Source organism: Apteryx rowi, unplaced genomic scaffold, assembly GCF_003343035.1.
Source record: "Apteryx rowi isolate R43461 unplaced genomic scaffold, aptRow1 scaffold_1236, whole genome shotgun sequence".
In the NCBI taxonomy this organism is placed as follows: Eukaryota; Metazoa; Chordata; class Aves; order Apterygiformes; family Apterygidae; genus Apteryx; species Apteryx rowi.
Genome location: NW_020447460.1, coordinates 56,055 through 80,085, shown reverse-complemented (window position 1 = coordinate 80,085; position 24,031 = coordinate 56,055). Strand labels below are relative to the sequence as shown.

The following is a 24,031-nucleotide window of genomic DNA, read 5'->3' as shown; positions in this document are numbered from 1 at the left end:
CAGCCAGTAAATTCTAATGACTGCTGGAGAAAAGACTAGTCTGTGTCAGCCCCTGAGGGGTACAAAACAAACAAAAACCCAAACCAGAATGTTTGCCAACATAAGAACAATCTAGGAGACCTGCAGAGGATAGCCGATGTCCCTTTTCCTCTGTACGATTGCAAGGAATTGCTTGCAAGTACGACAGTGCGACTGGAATAATCTTTTTAAATAAAATCACTTTCCCCTCCTATCAGGTCTTGCACTGAGCTTTGCTACACTGTTGCAACATTATCTCCTATTTCTATCAACTTTGCCATTCTCTTACCAAATTTTTGTGTAGTAAATGTAAAATCAGGACCACTCCTGCCTCCTTCATCTGTGTATGCCATCATCCGCACAGTATACAATGTGTCACTGGCTAGAGAAGAAAGGGTATATTCTGTCTTGGAAGGATCCACTGTCACAGCTGAATAGAGGGAAAAAAATTATATTAGTTTTCTATACAGTTTATTAGACCTGCACAAACACAGTAGCTCTAAGACACCACGACTTTAGATGTGCAGAACAGTTTCAGAGGAATGCATGGCTGCAAGCAAAATACAACAGAAACAGCAAAACTACAAACTTGTACAAGGAGTGCCGAGATTCATTTGTTTCTGTACAGGTGTTTGAATCGACTGATTTAGCCTCTCTCTTGATGATACTGTATGTGTTAGCTTTAACTTTTAACTTCTTTAATGTGTTTTTCAGAAAGTAGCTATACAATAAACTAGTAGTAAAGCTGTCAGTCTTAAAGATTTTCTAATTAATAAGGAGGACACGTGGTCATCTAGAAATTCAAAAAAAAAAAAAATCCGATAGTGCAACACCCTGTCTATGCCTGCGGGTCACACAGACTAGTAACAACTAAAAAGCACGTCATACAAAGTGTCTCAAATCAGCAATATGTTAACTTAGAGTGCCAAGAGGATTAGAAACCCATTTTTGTTTAAGGGTTTATCATAAATACACGCAACTTGTTTCTATCTTGAATTGTCTAGCTTTATCTTGCTATACCACCATCTTCTCCTGTATTTAGATAGAAAGATAGGAGCAGAATATTTGCAAATCAACTTTCAGAAACTAAACTTAGTACCTTATACACAGACTCAATGATATGAATTCTTTATTAGGGACTTCTCTGTTTGGTATGTCGCAGAGCTACAGGTGTTCCAGTATATGTCTCATGCAAGCCACACGTCAGACATCTGCTTTGTGTCATCAGACTGTCAACCACACCTGAGTCTGTATTTTGTTTATCAGGAACATATATTAGGAAGGAAACATGAATATTTCAGTGCTACAAAGTAATCCTCTACTTTCTGTTACCTGTTTCATTCCCATCAACAGTTTTATAAAATATTGTGTAACTTCTGATAAACCCGTTTTGCTCATCCACTGTGAGATGGTTCCACGTCAAAACAGCTTCAGCTTTTCCTACTTTTTTTGTCTGAACAGTTGGTCCTTTTGAAGGACCTGTAATGGGAGATGAAGATAAGATTCTGTTAGGGTCCCATCCATAGAAGTAGTATATTAATGAGCACTGAGTTGCTATTGCATAAAATTTTCAGTGGAATAGCTGAATTTGATCTACAAAGCATTATTTTCAGTCAATATATCAACTCCAAAGATATTTCACAAGAATAACCTCTTAAAATATATGAAAAACAGTAAGCAGCAGATCACACGAAATTTTCAGTTCAGGTTAGTCAATTAATCTTGACTTCATACTTGAGACCTAAAATAAATCAGTGCAGAAATATTACTATACCAATAAAATATCAAGAAAGTCACATACCAAATTATCTGATAAAAGTTTAAAAAGGGAAAGAGTCAATTACAGACATCTGTTTAACTCCTAAATATTTTAAGTTGGCAGAACATGTGTTAATGGAGAGCATGAAATCAATTATGACAGATGATTCTCATGAACAGGATCATTTTTTATTATGTACTCCACATTAAAGCAAAGGTCTTATGATTTTAGCCAAGAAAGTCAGTTAACGTGCTCTAGGATGAAAGTTTTGCACTTACGATCCTGCTGAAGATAAGCCTTCACAGACTGTCCATTTCCCTGACCATCAGCATACAGAGGGTACACAGTTATCAAGTAACACTTGAATGGCTTTATATCACCTAATAGGAGAATTAAAAAATGCGTTGTTTCAGAGACATTACAATTCTTCATCATCCATCCCATTTCTTTCAGATCTAGGGTTCTGAGTTTTGGCTGTTTTAGTAGATGCTTTTAAACCTAAGTCAGTTGACTATTTTTTTCTAGAACTCACTGATACACCATTGCAAGAAACTAGCTAAAGGAACAATACAGTAGTTCACATTCAAATTTTAAAGGTAATAAATAGACCTCATAGAAGTCTTTGTTTTTCTAACTTTTTCTTAAAGAAGCCCTCATCTGTCTGCAACATTGTGACTCCAAAAATTATACATTTGACCTACTGATTGTAATCTGAAAAGGACTGTAAAGCTGAACAAGTTTCACTGTTTGAACCAAAAGAGGGATCAGAGAATATGATTTTGAAGGAACTCTTTTCACTATTTCAAGAGTTTCTGAGAATAAAGAGATTAAAAACTAAACAAAGGTAGAAACCTTGTTGTTACATAACCTGAATTTCAAAATGCAAGAATAGATAAAGTTTTATATTTGGCAAAAATATACAGACACTTCCACGCGCTCATGACCAACTAAAAGTAGCCCTTAACTCTGTCCAAGATTCCTGTCCCACAACAAAATTCTAATCTGCATCAATATGTTCTTCACTTTGAGAATATTCATTAGGTTTTTTGAGTGCTCTACAATGTATTTTTAAAATTATGAGTAATACCTTTTAAGTATGTTCCTTGAACATTCCCTGGTTCATTCTGCCATTCTATGACACAGTCTGAGCTGTTTGACACCAGACACCATTCAATCACGTATTTGAGAACGTAACTGTTAGGAGCAGTCCACCCTACCCACAACTTGCCATCTTTAGGAAGTGTTCTAATATTCTTCACAGGAGCTGGGATGAAAGAAAACAGAGAAGTGTTAAATGTTGACAGTTCTTCCAGCAGATTTGCATAATAATAGCTATTTTGTCATATGTGGATACTTATGATTATTGTAAGGGTGACAAATTGACAGAACCTAATTAAAAGTAAAAGTCATTTTTTGAAATTTGGAAACTAGCATTTGAATCTCTGTCAGAGATCCAAATTAAGCGGTATTAGGCTATCTAAAAAACTGGAAAGTGCACTCAGTTTCTTTGTTTTCAAACATAGTTAAGTATTCTTATTGCACAGTAAAGAGATACTATATTCCTTCCAACAGAAAGGGTCTATTTCAGAAGGAAATCAGATCTTGAGACACTTCTGAATTCACATTCTAATCCTCAACTCATGTACCTGACCAAATACATCTGGCTGCAATGCTACTCTATTCTATGAAACACAGAGTATATTGACACTCTTAACCGATACTCTTTAATTAACTGATCTAGCAGTTTTAGAATCTGTGGGTCTCTCTTAGTGGTTATACTAAAAGCAGCAGATCTGTCAGGATGCTTATTTTTTGCTGCCTGTACAGGTAGTGTTTGGAATGTCTAAAAAGAGGCTGTATTCATCAGATGCCAGAAATAAGGAGCAATCAACCTGCAGCTACTACTACTACTACTACTACTACTACTACTGCTACAACACAACGAAGTGGAACACGAGCAGTAAACAGAATATTGTTGAAGTTTCAACACACAACATCTAGGGAAACTGTGGAAGCAGGGGACAAAGCAGCCTCTGGGACATGGAATGGACAGACTGGGCCAAGACAAGAAAGGGAAAGAAAAGTTTAAAAAGGTTAGAAAATAGAGAAGGAGGAAGAACGACAACAGGTGTATTCATGAAGTAAAGGATGCCTCCCTGAACACCCACTAATTTTTAAAAGAAGAAAACAGAAATGCCTAAGACCTTTAATAAGGTCTTAGGGGAGGTTGCTACTGCAACGCTATGCTATTAAAAAAACTGATAGGGGATACAGTAGCTCTAAGAATCAAAACCCAGCAAAATAACAGAGCTTAATGGCATAGCTTCAAGTGGACCTGTCAGTAACTAAACCTGCACATTCCTTAATATACAAATGGTAGCATAATTATAAGGATTAAGAGCAGAGACACCTCCAATGGTTCTGTAATTATGTGTCCATGTAAAAGGTATTATTTTACAACACTCTGAAGATTTCCGATAACTTTCAAATGTGCCTGCATGGCATTTGTTAAGAGAGACTGCTAGGAAACTAACCTTTTGAATTCCTTGCTGGGATAAGTAAAACTGATGAAGGGGATGCCCCGGCTTTGTTATGGGCAATCACAGTCACTTCATAAGTTCCATTTGGCAGCTTTAAGGTAAGGCTGGTTGTATTAATGTTGTATTTCTCTGGTGGATGGGAGAGAGGTGATTTAGCTCTGACAGTCACCTCATACCGCAAGATTACTCCATTGGTTTCCAATGGCTCCAATGCCTGTTAGAAACATATCTATTGTTAGACTGATACTGAACTAATGTTACTTAACCTTTAGTATCTTTGAAGCTTAGTTTAAATGCTTGAGAGCAAAACAAGTTATATAGATAAAACAGCTGCATGTTTGAGAAAAGTGCAAACAAATTCAGAGTTCATTTCTGTAAAGCAGTAATTTCCAGAACTATTTCTTGTTTATATCCTTCTTTTCTTTGCTCACAATCCCATATAGTAATCTAATAAAGGCTCTTCTGTCAAGATTGCAATACATGTGTGGATGAAATGCGCATTTTGTGTGCCTTCATGGCACAAGGGTATAAAACAAATCTCAGGTTATAATCTAGGTTGCATCTGAATACAAAACAGCATGAGTAGTTTTCTTTTACCATATGTAGAAAAAAATCTGTTTATTATTTGTCACAGTATTAGTTTTCAGATAATTTAGAGAAAATTGTTGAAAAAGGTAAACTTAGTTTAACAATAGCACCAGTTTGCTAAGCTAATTGCTTGGCAACAGATGCTGAGCTAATTAATAATTTCAGAAGTGGCATATGGGATATATGAGTTAGAGCAGAACAAGATGCAGTATCAATATACATATAACTTCACCCTAGACACCAAGGGTGGAGAGGGTGGGGGAAAAAAAAAAAGAGACAGCTAGGTCAAATTTGACACGAAGTTCACAGACCAGAAGAAAGCAGGAGAAGGTGACTGACCATAACTGCATTCAGTTTCTCAACTTTGTACTAATTTGTCAGCTAGCTGCAAAGAACTACTGCATGCAAAAGTACAATGCTGTATTTAATAAATCTGGTCTCTGGAACATCTTTAGGCTTAATGGGTTTTGAAGCTAGAGGATCACTGTCCAACCAGTGTTAAAAAAGCTACAGGATACAGCAGAAAGTTTAACATGAAAGCTTATTTTGTTCAAGTGAAAGCTTCTAATTCCACAAGCTACTTAAAGACAGTAGATAAGGAATCAGAATAGATTGTGCTAAAGTAGATTTTGTACACTCTGGTTTGTAGATGTGTGCCAGTTAACTGATGGCATTTGTATCTACCTGTTTATTTTACCTCTTACAGTAGGTAGTTGTGAAAAATTAAAGTTACTTCTAGTGCCAGTAAAATCTGTACCATCCCAGCTATCTACTCAAGTTTGTTGGGATGAAGCTTTTTCACTTCAAATCATGTGTAAAACAATGCACAAATCCTACAGTTTATCTCTTTGCTTTACCTTCCACATCAGATGCACAGTCCAGAAAGCTGGTGAGTGAGAAGCATCAATGATTCTCCATATAGGTGGCCCTTTAGATGGTTCTGATGAAAGAGACAACACTTAAGAATAGAAATATTTTCCCTCAATTTGCTTCAATTCATCATTTTACTACCACTAGCTCCTTACCCCCATTTTTTAAAAGCTTATACAAATTGTTTCCTTACTTCCTTGGAAGCCTCACGATACAAATGCAAATATATTTAGTACATTATGGGGAAAACCTTCATGGAAAGGTTTCTTGAAGGGATGAGCAAAACACCAGTATAGCTCTAAGTGCACCAATACCAAAGTTACTGAGCATCACCATATTGAGCATTTGCAGTAATGGACTGTACAAGACAGTGCAAAATAAGGCATGACCAACCTATCTTGGGCAACCTGTGTCCAGAGGCACTTCTGTACACCGCACCCCCTTGCCCACCCCTCAAGAGCAGATCAGCTAAAAAAGGGAAGCGCAAAAGAGTTAATTAGCTGACAGGTTTCCACTGTCGTAAGTCCCCAATTCTCCACATATCTTATCCTAAAAAGGGCAACAGAACTGCAGTACTTAGTTGCCAATCCTTTGAGAAGGCCTTAGTCATGATAGAAGGAAAGAAAGATCTTAAAATGCAGTTACACTGATAATCTTGCTAGATTGTGTTTTCCCTGGGAGTTGTTTTATTGCATTTTTAATATTAAACATTTGTTATTTAGGTACATTTCCCAATGTGCTTAAAGCTAAATTATACTGTGATAATGAAGAGTTTTTGGAAGTTTTACCTCCCAAAAAGGAAAGAAGGGTCCTAGAAAGAGCACAACATTCAAAAGCCAGTTTTGTAATCCGATTATAAGAGCAATAATAATGATATAAGTAACTTAAAACAGGCAGACACTGGACTCTTAATCTTTGCAATAGGCAACTGTGCCATGAAAACAAACTGTAAAATTTTGGTACAGGTTTGCCAATTTTGCAACCTAAAGTTACTTGTCAGGGTTCTATAGCTGGAAGAAAAAAAAAAAGATCAAGAATGAATCTTAGCTACTGTCAGATATTTAGAGAAAATAATTCACAGTGGATACAGTTAGTGTTTCCAGTCTTAATCCTAGTTGTATTTATAGTTTTATGAAAAGAAAGACAGTAGGAGTTACACAGTATACAGACATCAGTGCAATGTTCAAACCGAAAGAAAAATGTTAGTTCTGTCTTAGGAACGTGTGGTCTAGGGCTAAGGATCTTAAATACAATGAAAGAAAAGGAGGGCTGATGATTATGCCTGTGTCCTCATGATAAGGACAGCCCAACAGTAGAACAGGCTGTCCAGAGAGGCTGTGCAGTCCTAATCCTTGGAGGTTTGAGAAAAAGCCCTGAGCAACTTAGTCTGACCTCCAAGCTGACCCTCCTTTGAGCAGGAGGTTGGAGGACCAGAGACTTCCTGAGGTCCCTTCCAACCCGAGTTATTCTACAACCCTATAAATTGGCATGTGTATCCGTCATGTGCAGGAGGGTACCATGCTTCTGAAATTGTCTGTGAGCGAACTCAGAAAGGGAAGTTATATCATTGCAGATTTATTATAATAGCAACAATGCCAACCAATTAGCAAGCACTGCAGGAACAAAAGGTAAAAGTCCTATTTTTATCCAGCAGAAAACAGATAATACTTATATTTGCTGCATTTCACAAGAATTAATGGCATGGTTACTCCCCAACAGCTTACTGCACACTAAATTAGTTAATTCTACCTTTAGTGAAAAGCAAATATACCACCACAGGTTGTTTTGATGCTGGTAGAGGCTCAGATTCAGAAAGATACCAATCTTTAGCATCTGTTAATGATGTTAAATTATTCCCAATTCAATCTAAGAAGGGGGTTATTCAGATGAATGACAAGAGGAAAGCGGACTGCAGAAAGATTGACTTATACGTTGAAGCCCAGGGCTTCTACATGGAGATTACAGTTTGGATCCTGTGGACAAACAGTGCAGCATGAGACTTTCGTTATAAAAAAAAGCCCAGTTTGTCACAATTAAAGGGCAAAAATATGTACATACACCACATGTAGCTTTGTTCATGTTATTGGAAAAATTAAGAATCCAGTATTATTTGAAAGTGGTTATTTTCATACTGTAACAGATACATGGATGTCAGTGTTCCAATAATTACTCCTCAATTGTGTAATTTCCCTTTGTATGACTTTACAGTTGCTGCAAAAATTGCCAAGTTATGACACACTGCAAAACAAAACAACCAGCTCCCCAAATCAACTAACAAAATACTTAACATGCTAGTCTAATGATCTTGGCAAAACTCAGTTGCAGAGATACCGTCTCTGCACTTCAAGCAAAACCTACAGGAAAGCATCACTAGGAGATACTATTGGAATGACTCCAAGAGCTATAAAGTATGTTAACTACAACTGAATGTGCTGAAATTTATTTTACTGCCACAGTGCATATTTTTACTTTGTAAAAACAATGCATGTTGATGAGAAACTGCAAGCACTGAATGAGGTTAGAAAATTTGCTGTGGAATGCAGAGGATAAAGATCTTGGCAAAATACACATGCAGTGACAGTCCCAGGGCCACTGCTCTGAAGGAATCTGATGGAAGTCAGGCTGAAACTGCACACTGAAGAATATACAGTTGAATGGAAGTGGAAAATGTCATTACAGCTGACCAAAACATCATAAGGAGTTGAACAGTCAGTCAAGTAGCTTCAATGAGCCGGCTGTAGCATGTATGGATTTGGTGGATGATGGCAATTTAACAATGCTGAGGATCCTTTCCAGGAAGCAGGGGAAGCCAACCCTTGACTGACAAAGGCACCTCAGTATTTTTTTTTCCAGGTCAGTAAGCTTATTAAAGCTTAGCCTAGTGGTTTGCTAAATCCTAGCTATCTTTTGGGTAAGCTAATCAAAAAAATAACTGCTTTAAATTCTCTGAAGTTGTGTACATGCTTCTTGCAAAGTGCTTTTGTGCAAGACTAAGCATGACCCAAATGCTGACCCAAAATAGTTACAACTGGTAAAAATCTTCCTCAATAAATCATGATAGCAACAATTCAATGTTCATCTCTATTGCATCAAGTTAAAGGATGCTGGAAGCCCAGAACTACAAGGCGACAATGACCAAGTCACCAAGAAGGAAAACTGTACAGCAAAAGTAATTTCTTTGTGACTATATCTAAATAAAGCCATTTTCCATATACAGATTTAATCTTGCTTAAAATGAGCAGGTCATTACATTGCGTTTTCTTTCTTACCCTCCTGTATTAGTGAAGAATACTAATACCCTTGATTACTGTGGCTAGAATAATGTGAACAAGTGGATTCAAGAGTGTAAGACAATGGTGTAAGTGATGCTGTGACAAACAAGAAAGTGCTGCAGATGCAGAATTTCTTAGGAAAGATGTTAAGAGCAAAACAGAACTGTCTTATTTGAATTCTTTGATGAACAAATGGCTACACATCCCATATGCATAATGTTTTATTTATTTTATTTAGTTTGGCAAGAAGTCTATGTACAACATATGACTAGAATATTGTAGTCCATACTTACTGATGTCTGTTCCCCTGTGACTTTCTGGCACCTTCCTAAACCTCAAGTTACAAAATAAGTGTTTGTCTACCAAAATTTTCATACAAGCAGACAAACTTCTGTTACAACAGAGGATAAATTCAGAATAAGCAAAGCAATACTCCAGCAGTCCTTGAAAGGGGGTACACACACACAAAACCTATTTCTCCTTTGAGAACATGAGTTCTTGTTAACAAAGTTATTCTCATGCTCTTTGAAATGCCTGAGTCATTAATCAGTATTAAAAGCAACTCAGGAGAGACCTTGTTGCATGTATAATCAAACAGCTCAAATAAAGATACAAAATTTCAGTTGGCTTTTGACAAGCTGCTGAGCACTTGCACATTTTGAGAGTCAGTGACCTACTTTCATGCCTTACTTACTATCTTCAGTTGTCACCCCACTTTTTTCTTCACTCCAGTCACTCCAATAGCCCACTCCATCTTCCTTCATACAACGAATTGAAAAGACATACTCTGTATAGGGCCTGAGACCTTGAACACTGAATGAAGTTCTTGGTGAGGCTGTATCTTCAGGAGGAACCTGTAAGGGAAGGAAGATTTTTTAGAGGCACTGACCAAGAATCGTAAAACATGAGTTCTACACTACCACAGCTCCCACACAGAAGAGCTTCTTACCAAAAACAGCTTTATACCCTTTATTTTATAAGATCTTTATTATTAACAGCTTTATATATTACAGACTCAGTACAACATTGAGTTTCTTCATCCTATTTCCAAAAGGCTTAATTCAACCACTATTTTGGCAAGGAACCAATTATAGCTGTGTGTTTATTTACCAGGTGTAATACAAAACAACTCCTGGAAAAGGTAAACAGCTATCTCAGGACAATCTTTTATATTCTGTTTTCATTTTCAATCAGTTTATGCTAAAAGAGAGGCAGACAAGTTGTACAAAGTTTCTTCCTTCCCACAGAATTCTTCTACTTATTCATCTATAATACCCCACCTCATTGTTCCAGGGCTTTTTCGGATATCTGCCAGAAGCCGCCCCCCCCCCCCCCCCCCAATCAATGCTAGATAACTCAGGATCATTGCTTCCAGTGATGTAGAATAGTGCACCATGATCACTGATATTGGAAATATTTGGTTTTAAAATTGTCACACCTTCACTTTAGAATTTTGCTAATAAATGGATTTCTACAAGCTTTTTCCCTTTCATCTTTTAGATTAGAGATTGAATGTCAGAAAAGATTCCCACTGTATACATATGGAAACAGGTAAGATTCTGTAAATAGACAGACACACAGACTCAATCACATGCAACTTCACATTGCAATCATTCACTGCAGAAACCCTTCACCTGCAACAGAAATGACCACAAGTTAAGCACATATGCTGAATGTTCAAGAGGCTAATTCTGAAGGTAAAGAACTATCAGAGTGTTGATTAATAGGTTGGTATTCTAGCTATCTATTCCTATTCTAGGAAGATACTAGTCAAATTTTATCATTACAGCCAAACAAGTTCAGTTCTTTAAGAGTTACTGCTTGGGTTAGGGGAAGACAGGCTAAGAGGACTTAACAGTGCAATACATGGACAGATCCTGAAGTTGCAGAAAGTGTAGWGGACAATGCTTTAAAACATCAACATAGGAGTCTGCTGCATTAATATGTCTGAAGCTCAGAAAGTTCCTCCAAAGGAATACACTGCATTAGTCATAAGCAGCAGCCTCATGCTACCTGCTTCAAACACCACCTGTTGGAAAGCCAGAAGCAGTCTTCTCTCCAACAAATTCTGAAATTCAAAATGCTTTTGGGCTTGTATGTTGAAACCAAAGAGGGGCTGATCTTGATGAAGTGACAAGTGTTTCTGTAATGCTGATGCTCTGAGGGAAAGGCAAGAAAGTGAGAAGCTACTGAGGACATGCCCAAGGACAGCAACATAGAAAAACAAGAAAAATGAAGACAACTTTTGATATGACATGTAGGTATTACAGTGCACTACAGTTAAGGAATACTCATTCTTTTCCAGCATCTTGATTTTATCAAACTTAAGGCACATATGCAGGACAATCATTCTGTTTATGTGCTGCAAGTTCAAAAAGCACATCCCAGGACTGTACAATGTTTGCTCAAGTTTTAAGTGGATTTTTAGATGAGTAGTTTTGCATATGCAAAAGTCGTCCAGAGTTGATGTTCTAGGTATTGCACGTACAGAATAAAAATGCAGAACATACTTCAACATGACAGGAAAGAAAGCTGAGAAGTCCACCAAAAGGCAAAAGAGGCACTGTATTCTGGTTAAAATCACCACCAAAAACCCTCACCTAGATCCCAGCCTTCATGAGTAGGCCAGACAGACTATCCTGGGAGTTAAACACTCTAAACTACAGCAGTAAGTGAACTTCTGCTGCAGTTCAGCAAATGGATTCTGGGTTGCACCAGAAGAGTGACAAGACAATACTTATAAGTGTTACCTGCGTCCAGTTTGTTTCACCAATGATCCTATAGCGAATATTGAATTTCAGTTTCATCACAGCTGCTGAAATCCGGTTCTCCCAAGAAAGTTTCAGAACAGTAGGCAATATTCCTGAGTTGACAGATAAGTTGTGTGGAGACAGTGGTTTCACTAGAAGACAAAGTTAAATCAACTCTAGAGCTGAATTGTTTTATTATGCCTCTACTACTGTAGGTACATTATGGTGACAAAACTCTGCTATTAAGACTTTTCACAAGCAGAAGTGGCTGCTACTTTACACTAATTTCTAAAGCAGACTACATAACAAGGACTTGCTATATGAACAGCAAGCAAATCTGTCACCTTCCCCTGTGTCCAGCACAGTTCAAGTTCTAGACAATAATATTTTGCTAATATTGGGAATTTTATAGTGAAGCAGCATTAAAATACTGATCCAACAATATGCATAGAGGCAACAGTCTTATGTGCTACTCAAGCTTTGTTAAGAGGCATGTAGTTACCTATCTCAATGGGATCAAAAACAAGACGATCAGATTCAGCCTTGCCAAGAGCATTTGCAGCTTCTACCCAGATCTCCAGGTTAACAAAGAATTGAACATCAGTAATGGTACAAGAGTTATTTACATCTTTTGGTATGCAGTCAGGAAAGCCTTCTCGTGGCCTGAATAAAGTAAAAACAAAGTATCAAGCAGCAAGTTTGGATTCTTTAGAGAACCTCTGCAAGGAGATCAGTGCTCAATGAACAGTAATCAGTTTAGCTCATGTTCCCTTCTTTACCATTATCATCACTGTAAGGGGGGAAAGAGTTGAAGAGATTAGAGCAGCTTCCTCAGTCATAAATGCAAGGCTGCATTAGAACAGAAACTAGAACGCAATCTCTTGATTCCAAGTCTCATACCTTAAAAAGGCTAGCTAAACTACTGTAATTATGAAGTGGTATGAAAAACCCACTAGCTTAAAAAAGTTCAAGAACAGGTACATTTAATCATAAGCAATATGGCTATTAACTGTAACTTTAAAGCCTAGTCATGCATTCAAAGAGGTAATCTTTTTTGTTAACAGCATACCTTCCCCAGAGTACAGTGTTACATCTACTACACATTATTTTGTTGATCATCATTTGCTGCACCAACAGCAGAGATAGTTTTAAGGGCATTAAAAGGAAATTTGCCTAGCATTAAAGTTTTCTACCTATCCATGGTTTCTACTACACTCCTATATTAAAGTACCTGAGAGGGGAATGACTACCTACAGCTTTCCGCTTCCCTCCCTCTCCAGAGGGCAACAGCAATTCTGTCCATTCCATCTCAAGCTACAAGAGACCATTCGAAAAGTTTGAAAGAAATATTTGCCTTCACACGGGAAAGGCTCCACTCTTTGTTGAAGCTTTTGTGTCGGGTTAAATTTAAGCAGTACAAGAATACGCTCCTCAAACACCATTCTGAGCTCCTAAGGAGTACAAAGTAGACAACATCTCTGCAGGATCCAGTCACTATATTTTGGTTTCTTTACTTTTTTAGTATGGGATAGAACAGTCACTACAAATATGTAAAAATAGGTAATTTGGGTCCAACCACCGAATGACTGTGTCTCTACTGTACTCAAGCCATGCTAATCATGTATTTGAGAAGTCAAAAAATATGAGATAGTGTTACTAAGAAAAATGATGCAACAAAATTTGAAGTCTGACTTTTAATTACTTAAAATGTGAACTTATTTAACACTCCCCTGCCCCCAAAGACAGGCAGCAATGCTTCAGAAAACTGGATTTTTCTAAGCAACAAGAAATTTCAGAGAAGTTTGGTTTAGCCTACAAAACATTCTTCAAAATGATTTAGATGTACTTTATAGAGCTACTTACCATCTGTATTTCAACCTAAAATGAGTGTCCAGGAATGTATGCCTTCCAGGGTTCCAGGTACAAGTCATAGGATATCTAAGTTTCGACACCTGATGCACAATGCAGCTCAAGTTCTTGGGCTTCTCTGGAGGCACTGTATGGAAAAAGTTAGTAAAGATAGTCCATAAACACATTTCAATGCAGTAAGAATCGCACTAAGTGACCCATTAGAGCAATTTCAGTGAACATCAGAAACATTTCTCTCTATATAAATGGATATTAAATATATATACACTCACACATATATTTTAAAAGACTTTTTTTAAAGGAGGGGGTAAAAAGTGCTAGAGATCATTTAGTGATAGAAGTCAAGGAGTTAATCAGGTGTTCTGAGAAACAGTAGACAATATAGGGGACAAGCAGCTGATAAGGAACAGCATGAAATTTCTCATTCTTTGAGGCAGAAAAAGATATGAACTCTTTCTAATTTTTAGTACTAAATCTATTTTAATTATCTAGGAAAACAGTTAAAGGGTAATGCGCATTTGCATATACTGGCTCTACTAAAACTGAGCTCTGAGGCAAGTGTGATAGGTCTATTCTTTTCCCCAGCTATGAAGGGCAGACACTTTAGTCTGTCCTCGCTCCCCACCCCCCCAAAAAAAATTACAAAAAAAGATAAGTGATCCTCAGCAATGCACTTCAGTATTGTGCAAGATGTTTTCCAGAGAGCAGCTGAATTACTTCTTTTGCTTAAGTTCAAATTGTAACATACAATGACAACACTGAGTTTGTTTCTAGCTTTTAGAATATTTACCACAGTGTAAGACACTTGAAGAATCCTATTGCTTCTGTTATTTTAAATAGAACTTCTGACTTACGAAAACACTTTTAGTTTTCATCTTGAATAACCATAATCTTTTCAAACCTATTGTCATTGTTTAGAGTATTTCTCCTCAGTTGACAGAATGAAAATAAAGCAGCTTTAAATAGAAGTGCACCTCATGAGATGCTTATGTGAATTACAACTGTAGAACACTAGCAGTACTGTCATTCATTGTAAGATATTCTACCTGTCCTCAGCTTCTCATATATTTTGTCTGCCCCTTCTTTTCTGCTCAGAAATTTACTCACCAGAACTTGGAATAGAAAAATTAATTTTTCTATTTTATGGTAGAACTCTATTAGTTTAAATTGTGAATTCAAGGCAGCCTATTGTATACAGAACATGTGACAGCTGTAATACCTTTTGCCAGCATTAGGAGGCTACATAATTCATTAGTAGTTCATACCCTACAAAGGGCACTCATGAACATACTTTTATTTGTCATTTTATACACTGTTAGCAACTCATTCAGCAGTAGAATATGAACTCATTCACATTACTTTCTCAATATCTCAGTCTTGTCTCAAACAAAGAGTAATTGCTGAGAACTATGCAAATGATGTAATGCATGAACAGGAAAAGTTAAAATTAGTTAAAAGTACTTTCTTAAGTATAAGGGTAGAGCAATTCAAGTAGTGTGTTCTATTTTTAAGGCAGCTCACTTTTGATTCAGCATTACAGATGCACTGGATATCTTTCGCAGCCCTTCAATGAAGGAAACATTAAGTTTATAGGGTTGTTGTGGAAGAAGGATGCATGAGCTTACCTTATTTCTTTGAATACCAGCAAGAACCAAGGAAAATACGGTTTCTTTCCTTGGATCTCTTTCAGTTAAGCTTGCGTTTTCCTTCCAAAATTTAGTCTTCTTGCTACAATCTTTTTCCATATAAAATATGCCAGATTCTTTTCTTTTCTTTTTTAAGAAAATTTTATTCTGCATATATTTACCAGCTTTGATTGCATGTAGTTTGATAGCGTTTCATGCATGGATTCAGGAGATAGAGATTCAGGGAGTGGAAATAAATATCTCAATGTGTACACTTTTTATTATTCACATTCTCTTTGTCAGAAGTGATTTTTCCTAGAAGTTAGTGTTTTAGACAAAAATAAAAGGCAAGGAAAAAGATACTTACAGCCTAATGTAACTGTAATTCCATAAATGTTCTGCTCAATCTGTCCATCTGCTAAAATGTTGCATGTCAGAGGAGTAGCAAGTAAAGTAGTGTCATTAAATGTGACACTGGAAACAGTTCTGTTTATTTCACGGTATTGCTCTTTAGGTACCAGTCTATTTTTAGTTTTCCAAATAATTTGATTAGCATATATGTTGCCAAAGTCAAGACAACTCTCATTCAGAATGCATAGTGCTGTGAAATTGGAACCGAGGGCCAACACAGGAGACTCTGGGATGATGTGGCCGCATGACTGTACAAGTCCGCCTGAAACTGAAGAAGAATGGCATCACTTTGTTTGTTTTTTTCTTTTGAGTATAAAGGATTCCATAATCAATACTGTGGTACAACATTACTTTCATACTAAAAATCTTACATCATGTGTCTAGGCAGGAAATGAATTATTTAGTTGACAGTTGTAAAACTGAAATGCATTAGTGAATCACCAAGTACAGATTTAAAGGGCAAAACCAGTGTAGTTTTCCCTAGGCCTTGCAAGAACATTTTACCAGGCAAGAAAAGATGAATTAAATTACAGGGGCCTTTAGACAGCATGTGAAGAAGAATCAAGGACTGAATGTTTGGTATGTTCCAAAGGATGAAGGCAACATATTTGAGGTTACTCTTATATTTAAGTTTTCCTCAGCAGAAAATACATATTGAACAAAAAGAATTTGAAATAAACATGCACCTTTGTTGTTGACTAGTTTTTAGAAGAGCCACACACTAACAATTAAATATTTGAGCAATCCATTTTGAAAGCATCAGTATGTATACTTTAAGAGAATTTAGGAATTAGTGACCTCTGCACATTTGCTAGCACTATTCTCTTTATAATGAAACTTCCACACAACAAGACTGACTATTGCTACACAAGCACATATATAAAAAAATCAGTGACAAGTTTTAAAGATGAATGGCCAGCTGACTGAGATACTGACTTGAATCAATAGCCATACTAAGTACCTTTAAGATGATAATTTGCTACAGAAGATAAGTGGCCCGAATCTTGATTACAGAGCCTATAACACAAGCTCATTAGTAGTTTATTGCTGTTTAGCAATATGGGCTTTCATTTAGCTAGTTTGGCATATGAGGTAATGTCATGTGGTTTAACTTTGCAAGTTTTTTGACTCTACAGGACCAAGTTTACCACTTTAGTCTGTTAGTGACTAATGCTAGTGATGCCAGTGGAACCAAAGCAGCCTTCCACTGAAGAAAGTCAGCTTTGCTATCTCTGTACACTCCGTTTCCATTCATAAGTGATCTGTATTACAATTTAATGTTTCATTTTCTTACCATTCTACAGGTCTCTTATGTTTGAGACACAGAAGTCTTACCTTCAAGAGAACAAATATTCAAGAACAAATATAAGCCATGGGCCACCAAGTTCCACCCAGAAAACATGCTGCACAGAATTCCTGTAATAGAGAAATAAACTGTTTCATTTATTTAAGCTACTACTCTTAACATCACTTTCAAATTCAAATTTGTATTTCCATTTGCTTTCTGACAATTTCTCAGGTATACAGAGTTTTTTGTTTTTTTCTTTAAAGAAAGAGTACCTTCTCACTCTTTAGAAAAACAGAGGTTGCATATTCTTTTCATTTTACTCATTGGTACAAAAAATCCAATGTCTATTTGAGCAAACCAATGTAGTTCAAAGTCTCTTTAGTTATAAATTTAAGAAATTCATCAGCTTAGGGTTTGTGTCAGATGTGGAAACAAACTTTACTGGCTTGCTGTTGTGGGAGGTTATCAGTTAGAACAGAGCAGCACACTGTGGCTCAGGGTTTAAAACAGAACCCTATGAATTTGACTATGGTTACTATACTTCACTAGCTTTCAAAGGCACTGAACCCTTATGTTCAGAACAAGGTTCAGAACAATTCACCACAAAACCAAGCATCTCATTGACAAGAGTGATTTAACGTATACCTAAGAATTATGAAGCACCATGCTTTTATATCAAGAACCACTGACTACCACAGAAAAAACATTATCTAATTCTTCAAAGCCTTGCAAGAGAATTTTTAATTCCTCAAAAGTTAGAAAATCTTTAACACATGGTATTCTTTGTTACAGCAGAGCTCATTTATTCTTAGTTTTGAGAATTCCACAAGACAGTTTGGAGAAACTGAAGCATCACAGGACAGCCTCCTTTCCAGGCGCTTTGAAGCCACAAAATCTCTTCTGGATTTCTCCACTTGCATTTGTAAAGCAGCCCAAAATTACTAAAGGCAAGTGATCTTCTCCATAAACTAGGCATACTATTGAAGAGCAGTTATTCTCTAGTAGCAGACTTAAAACAGTTCTGGTAGCTAGGCTCTAAACCTAGAACTTCCAGGTTTACTAAACAAGATATGAGACAAGACTTCTCTAGAAATCCTGCTTCTGCAGTTGCATCCTCACTGACCTGACAAACCTTCTTTTGAAACTGCTGTTCTGAGCTTTACCCCCAGAAAAGGATGTTTTCCATTTTTTGTTATTAGGGGTCAGAAACTGATGTTTAAAATTAAAAAAAGACAACTTTAATTACATGCATATTCAAATGAAAGGCAATTCACTAAGAAGTTTAAACTAATTCCACAGTTTCCCTTTGAAAGCAAAGTTTGAGCAGCATTTACTATTAGGAGAGGGAAAGAAAAAGGCAACTTAAAATGACATGAAGTATCACATCATTATTTTTGTTTGCAGGTAGTTTATTTTATAAAGTGATAGAAAGACGCAAGGTGGGAATTTCACATAGATCACTCAGATTAGATATCATTAAGCACTGACATATCAACAACAAGCTGGAACCCCATACCTTAGGCATTAGGGATCCTAAGCCATTAGTTTTTACAAATCAAGCTGAGTAGCATAGTGTAATGAGATTTTCTTTTCACAAGAATTAGAAGTGAACAACTAAAAGAAGCCTGATATCAAAGTTTTACAATAGACTTATCGTAAGCAACATGTGCTTGTTTCAATTTGGACTGAAGAGAGCCATTAGAATCACTTCACAGAATCTTTATTTGCATCCATACTTCACTTAGGAGCCATCCATTTCCATTATTCAAAACCCACCAAACTTTGAAATATAATATTTTAAACTAAAAATACAGCTGACCAGAAGATTTGACAATTAGGTTAGCACGCATTTATATTTTCCCTACAGATACTTTTCTACTAAATAATAGAATTTTTTTAATATCAGACTATTTATATGGAATCCAGAATTATGAAAACCTCTGCTGTTTTTTCCAGTATTATTTTAAAGTATCCTCTCTGTGCTGGATATGACAGCTATTAGACAGTTTTAAACACAAGAAATTTTTAGATAAATTAATTACAAGTGTACAGTAAGAGAACTAAGCCAACTGATTTCTGCTTACTACAGATGTAATGTCTTTCAGTATCTGAAACCTAAGTTCTCACCCACCCATGCCTTTCCGCTTTTTCAAATCCCAATAGGTTTCACAAATTTGAATAACTTGGTGAATGAGACCAAAGTCAGGAGTATTCTTTGTTGGTTTAGGTCTCATGCACTGAGTGAAATTGGTAACTAGGAAACTGTTTTAGTGCCTTGACTTACTCTAAACATTTAGCATACAGACTGCTTGCTACTAGAAGCTTGTGAAATATCAAACATACACCTTAAGATCTGTTATTTTAGCAAGATTCATTAAAGTTACTTAAGTTGAACAACTGAGTTGCAGAAAGATCTGAATCTCCCGAGAACCCTGAAGTTAACAACAAAGGCAGAAAAAAGAAGCAGCTGCACTTTCCCGCTAATTGCCAAAAACTGCGGAACAGCAGTAGATGCAGCTTTCATACCGAAGGAAGTGTAGCAGACAAAGAACTTTCAATATAGCATTTTTCCTCACAGAAAAAGCATTTAGTATCATGACTGGTGCCACATTAGCTTAGTGGACATACCCATCATCCTAAGTATTGCATCATTACCAAATTATTTGTTTTCCTTTTGGTAATGACTTATTTCAGATTAAACAATAAATCCACAAAGCTATTCAAAAATTAGTGTTAAAATTACGTATGGCTCAGGTTAATCGGACAAAAAATGAATATACTTTGCGAATCACTTGCAGGTACATAAAAGCCAACACTTAAATGCAAAAAAAGGACAGAAGTAAACAATGAAGAATTATCACTTCTTTTGCTAAAGAAGTGTCAATGCTGTATAAGGTTTGGCATAAGAAATCAAAATAAGATGACTTCATATTTTTAAACTAATGACATCTCTACACTTCAACTGTTTTCCAAACAGAGCTGGACTACAACACTGAGTTGTTCTGTGTGGATCTAATTTACACATGAGAAACTGAAGCCCAATTCTTTACTACTATGCACTTTGGAAAGTTTACTATCTATTTTGAGAGAGCAGAAAAATCCTCCACAACTTATAGTATTGTTTCACTGAACTTAACTCCTGAAGGGTCAAGAGAATTCAGAATCGTGAGCCAACATCTGCACTGGAAGATTAGCTGAAAAAGCCCACCTGCATACACTAAGGAAACAAATAGTTGCAACTGTAGCTTCCTAGTTATGCCACAGTTAACATATCTCTGCTTTTAGACTGTTTTCATGTATGTCACTATTTCCCCCGCTGATCCATTCAGTCGCAAGATTGAAGCCACCCAGCTCTGAACCCACAAAGAGGCTATTGACAGTCCATTCTAAGGTGCGCTATTAAAAAAAAAAAGTTAGTCTCTCTGGCTTTTACAAGTTTGATTCTTAAATGAAATTTAGTTCTAGTTAAGAAAGAACTAGTGTTACACTAAACACTTTCATCCATCTTGCCTAGATGAAAGTTAAAAAAAGGTATGGCAGGGGCTAATAACTAACAGAACAAGCAGTCATACTTCACCTTAGAGTAAGGAAGGAGAGTTTTCTATTGAGGCTCATGTTTACTACTCTGAGTAAATAAAAAATTGAAAGCTGCAGAAACCCTGGATATAAGTTGTATCAAAGTTTCGAAGTTCATGCCCTCATTCAAAAGAAATGCTGCTAAATGCCAAACTGTTCACCATTAGCCAATTCTGAAGTCAGATTAAGTTGCAAGTCTAAACAACAGAAACTCAAAGAGCAGTTTCAACAACTGGGCAGTACAGCCACCCCCCCAATCCTCCTTTTATATGGTGGTGCAGTTTACTAGGACTCTAACATGGAAATTCAACCCAATGCTGAAATAAGGTTGAATAAGCTGGCCAGTTCAGAAGCTTAAACAAAAACAAAAAACCCCAATGACCTGCCCCCGCCACCCCTGCTGCCAAATCCCTACCATCCACTAACAAGGCAAATGAACTGTTTTATCTAGACCATATAGTTGTTATGGACCACTAAGCAAAACAGTCTTTCCCTAGCTAAATCCAGTTAGGTACAATGTGAAGTGAGGGGAAAAGGATAAAAGTTAGAGGCAGGGGAGAAGGGGCGGGGACTGGTTAGAAGTTTGGCAAGTTATTTTCATAGTTAAGTCTGCCAAAGTGGCTAGAGATCAAAGTCTGTCAAAATACTACACAGTAAAAACAACACTATCAGTTTAGAACTACTGGTGTCAGTCCTGAACTCACAAAAGGCAAGTTATCTTAAAGAAGAATAAACACCTGTTAAAATGCTGAGATTACTTCAGTAAAGACAGACATGTGAAACTCATATGCTGTGAGATCACTTTATTTAATCTCTAGAACATATGGGACTTCTATTATTCTTCACATCCTGCTACCATCTTGAAAGGAAAGCACTAACCATTTAGGCCTGAATCTTTACACAGATAGTTCAGGCAGTGCTCTGGGAAAGCCTAATAACTCTCATAAAAAAATCAAGTAGTACATGCATAAAGTGGCAACAGTTTTTTTTTTTTTTTTTTTTTTTTTTAAGGTACACAACTAGCCTGTTAAGAACAAAGCTTCTAAAGAAACATTAGCCTTTCATGCAAATGGAATATCATTACTTATTCTGAGCAACAATGGCAAAATCCTTACATGCGATTTTATTCTTGTTTCAAACAAACAAGACAACAACCCCCAAATTAATACAGGTATATATCATATGATGAATCTCACCTTTTTACCTCAGAAGTGTGAAAACACAGTTAATCCATTACTGCCCAAGTGATCTACAAACGACAGCTTCAGTTTAAGAGACTACAGCCAAAGCTCCATTTTCCCCATTAAAGTCATCTCCCAAATCAGAGAGCATTGATAACACCAGGATCACCACAGAAAGGGGTAAAGCCTAGTAAGGCTCATTTTCACATCAGTCAAAAGCCCAGGGAAGGCTATTGGCTCATAATTTTTTTAGGGAATTCCTGAAAAAATCTAAGAGCTTCAGGTGGTAACCTCTCACACAAAATCCACATAGCTCAGGTAAACAGAGCAAGGAAACTGTACATGCAAGCAATGCTGTGCATAACAGCTAGTGTTTGAAGTTTTATAACAAGCCAGATAGTTACAACTTTTAGATCAGCTTTAAGTACTATCCTCAAGTAATTCTGATTACATAAGCAATATTTGCTTTCTAATTACGAATTTTTCACCAGCAGGCTTCCTTCCTTCCTCCAAGCTTGATTTCTTTTTGGAAGTATTTAAGCAACTCAAGAAGCCTCCAAACACCTCTTCAAAGAGGATCACTTGAAAGTGATTATCTCCACAAAATATTCTGAAATTCATTTTCATATTAAAAATAACTATACACAAACAATATCAAGTAATCTCTTCCCCATCCCTTTCACTAAACAGCAAGAGTCAGTTCTCTACATTACTTATTTCATTAGCTCTAGATGAAAGCTTCTCTTTTCATTTTGGGCTTTACTACAACACTCACTGGAATAACAAGCAAAACAAAACCAAAATAAAACACCAAACAAAGCAGCAGTGATTAAACAGATCAAAATTCCTCTGAGACACTAAATTTTTGCTTACAATAATCAAGTTTCTATTCCTGTTATCTTCTTAAACTGCAGACCAGTTTCTCTGAAATACTTCAGATTTTTTGCAGCTAACAAGTAGCTCTAGTATAAAAAGCAACTAAAGCTACACAGAGTAAGGTCTTATTCAGTGTTCTCACCTTGAAGTCAAATCTTCAAGATCGACAATCACCAGTGCCAGTTCTCTTATTCAGACAGTTCTTGCTAATACTCATATCAGCAGGAAAAAATTGGAAACACTGCCATTTATTTCTTTTCCTACAGCTGTGCTAGTACTAATCCTCCAGTGAAGCAGCTTGGGAGACAGTGGGTCTCCATTTTTTTTTGTAGAGATTTCTAGATGTGCATGTGTGTTCTTACAAAATATTGATCTATGAGCTTTCCCAGAAGAGACCATGTTTTCAGATGTGTAAACAAAAATCAAAGTATTTATTCTTAATGCTTTACTTCTAGGAGGCAATCTCATTTTTCTACCATCCTTTCCCACTTTCCCATCATGATGCACCAACATTAAGATTATAAAAGTGTTAGATTCAGAAGTTATGTGCTTTTAACAGATGACATCTTATGTATCATTTTTCCTCTGATAAGAACAGCTATTCAGAGAGACAAGTATAATTATGTTATATATATGAAAAGATGAAGAAAAAAATTCATAACCCCCAAATGTGTTTTACCTCCAGTTTTTAGACCCCTCCCCCCCCAGTAACAGTACAGATCACTAAGGATAAAGTTATACCTTCACATAATTCTATTACCACATTCCTCTTTCAAAGATGTCTTAGAAGCAGCAACAAGCCACCAGCTGGCAGTCACCTAGCCAGCCTAAAACAAGGTTGAAAATTATGAGACTGGGATTTATTTTCAGCTCCACTGCCAGCATGCTTGGCAAACTGCTTTTCTTTGTGCCTCAGTTCAATACAGAAATAATGACACCAGTTTTCTTTAGGAAGGGTGTCAGCAATCCAGCGTAAGACCTGCTAGAGTCCAGAAGGCGCAGGTGACCCGTGCTGCACACTCTGCACCCCCAACTCCACAGGAAATCCTCTGGTAGTTTGACCAGGCGTAAAACCTGACATGTTTCTCTCCCAAGATCAGCAGTTGTCTAGCTTCTGGTCTGCAGGCCACAAGATATCAATAGACTAGTTCTAATGAAGGCAACAAAACAACACTTTTCATCAAGTAAGTCTTCTCTCCCGTGCCATTTCAGTGGGGCAGTGAAGCCTGCATCAAGACGGGAGATGGGGCACAGCCGGCAGCTGACAGCACGAACGAGGCCAAGCAAACAGCCTGGACAGAAGAGGCAGCGAAGCGCCCCCGGCCCCTCAGCGAGGAGGCCCAGAACGGCCCGGCAGCGCGCGAGGCCATATTGCGTCGCCACCTCCGCCGCCGGCGCGAGGCGAGGA

At 37.0% G+C, this 24,031-nt stretch overlaps 1 protein-coding gene across 4 annotated transcripts in view; it reads right to left on the bottom strand.

Moving 5' to 3' along the window:
- The window catches only part of IL6ST (interleukin 6 signal transducer), a 34,095-nt gene that overhangs the window by 9,547 nt on the left and 517 nt on the right, over window positions 1–24,031 (bottom strand). Inside the window, exons 2-14 of one of the 4 annotated variants that reach the window (XM_026055555.1) lie at window positions 17,038–17,118; window positions 15,659–15,970; window positions 13,661–13,793; window positions 12,300–12,460; window positions 11,798–11,949; window positions 9,742–9,901; window positions 5,763–5,845; window positions 4,312–4,531; window positions 2,865–3,041; window positions 2,056–2,157; window positions 1,351–1,497; window positions 1,118–1,266; window positions 361–448 (exon numbers count right to left, since the gene is read on the bottom strand). In XM_026055555.1, coding sequence (XP_025911340.1) covers window positions 1,151–1,266; window positions 1,351–1,497; window positions 2,056–2,157; window positions 2,865–3,041; window positions 4,312–4,531; window positions 5,763–5,845; window positions 9,742–9,901; window positions 11,798–11,949; window positions 12,300–12,460; window positions 13,661–13,793; window positions 15,659–15,970; window positions 17,038–17,104 — 1,830 coding nt within the window. In that variant the 5' untranslated portion in view covers window positions 17,105–17,118 and the 3' untranslated portion in view covers window positions 361–448; window positions 1,118–1,150. Of the gene's footprint in view, window positions 1–307; window positions 449–1,117; window positions 1,267–1,350; window positions 1,498–2,055; window positions 2,158–2,864; window positions 3,042–4,311; window positions 4,532–5,762; window positions 5,846–9,741; window positions 9,902–11,076; window positions 11,719–11,797; window positions 11,950–12,299; window positions 12,461–13,660; window positions 13,794–15,658; window positions 15,971–17,037; window positions 17,119–24,031 lie in introns of those variants that run through there. The other 3 variants (XM_026055551.1, XM_026055553.1, XM_026055554.1) reach the window with 3 other exon arrangements.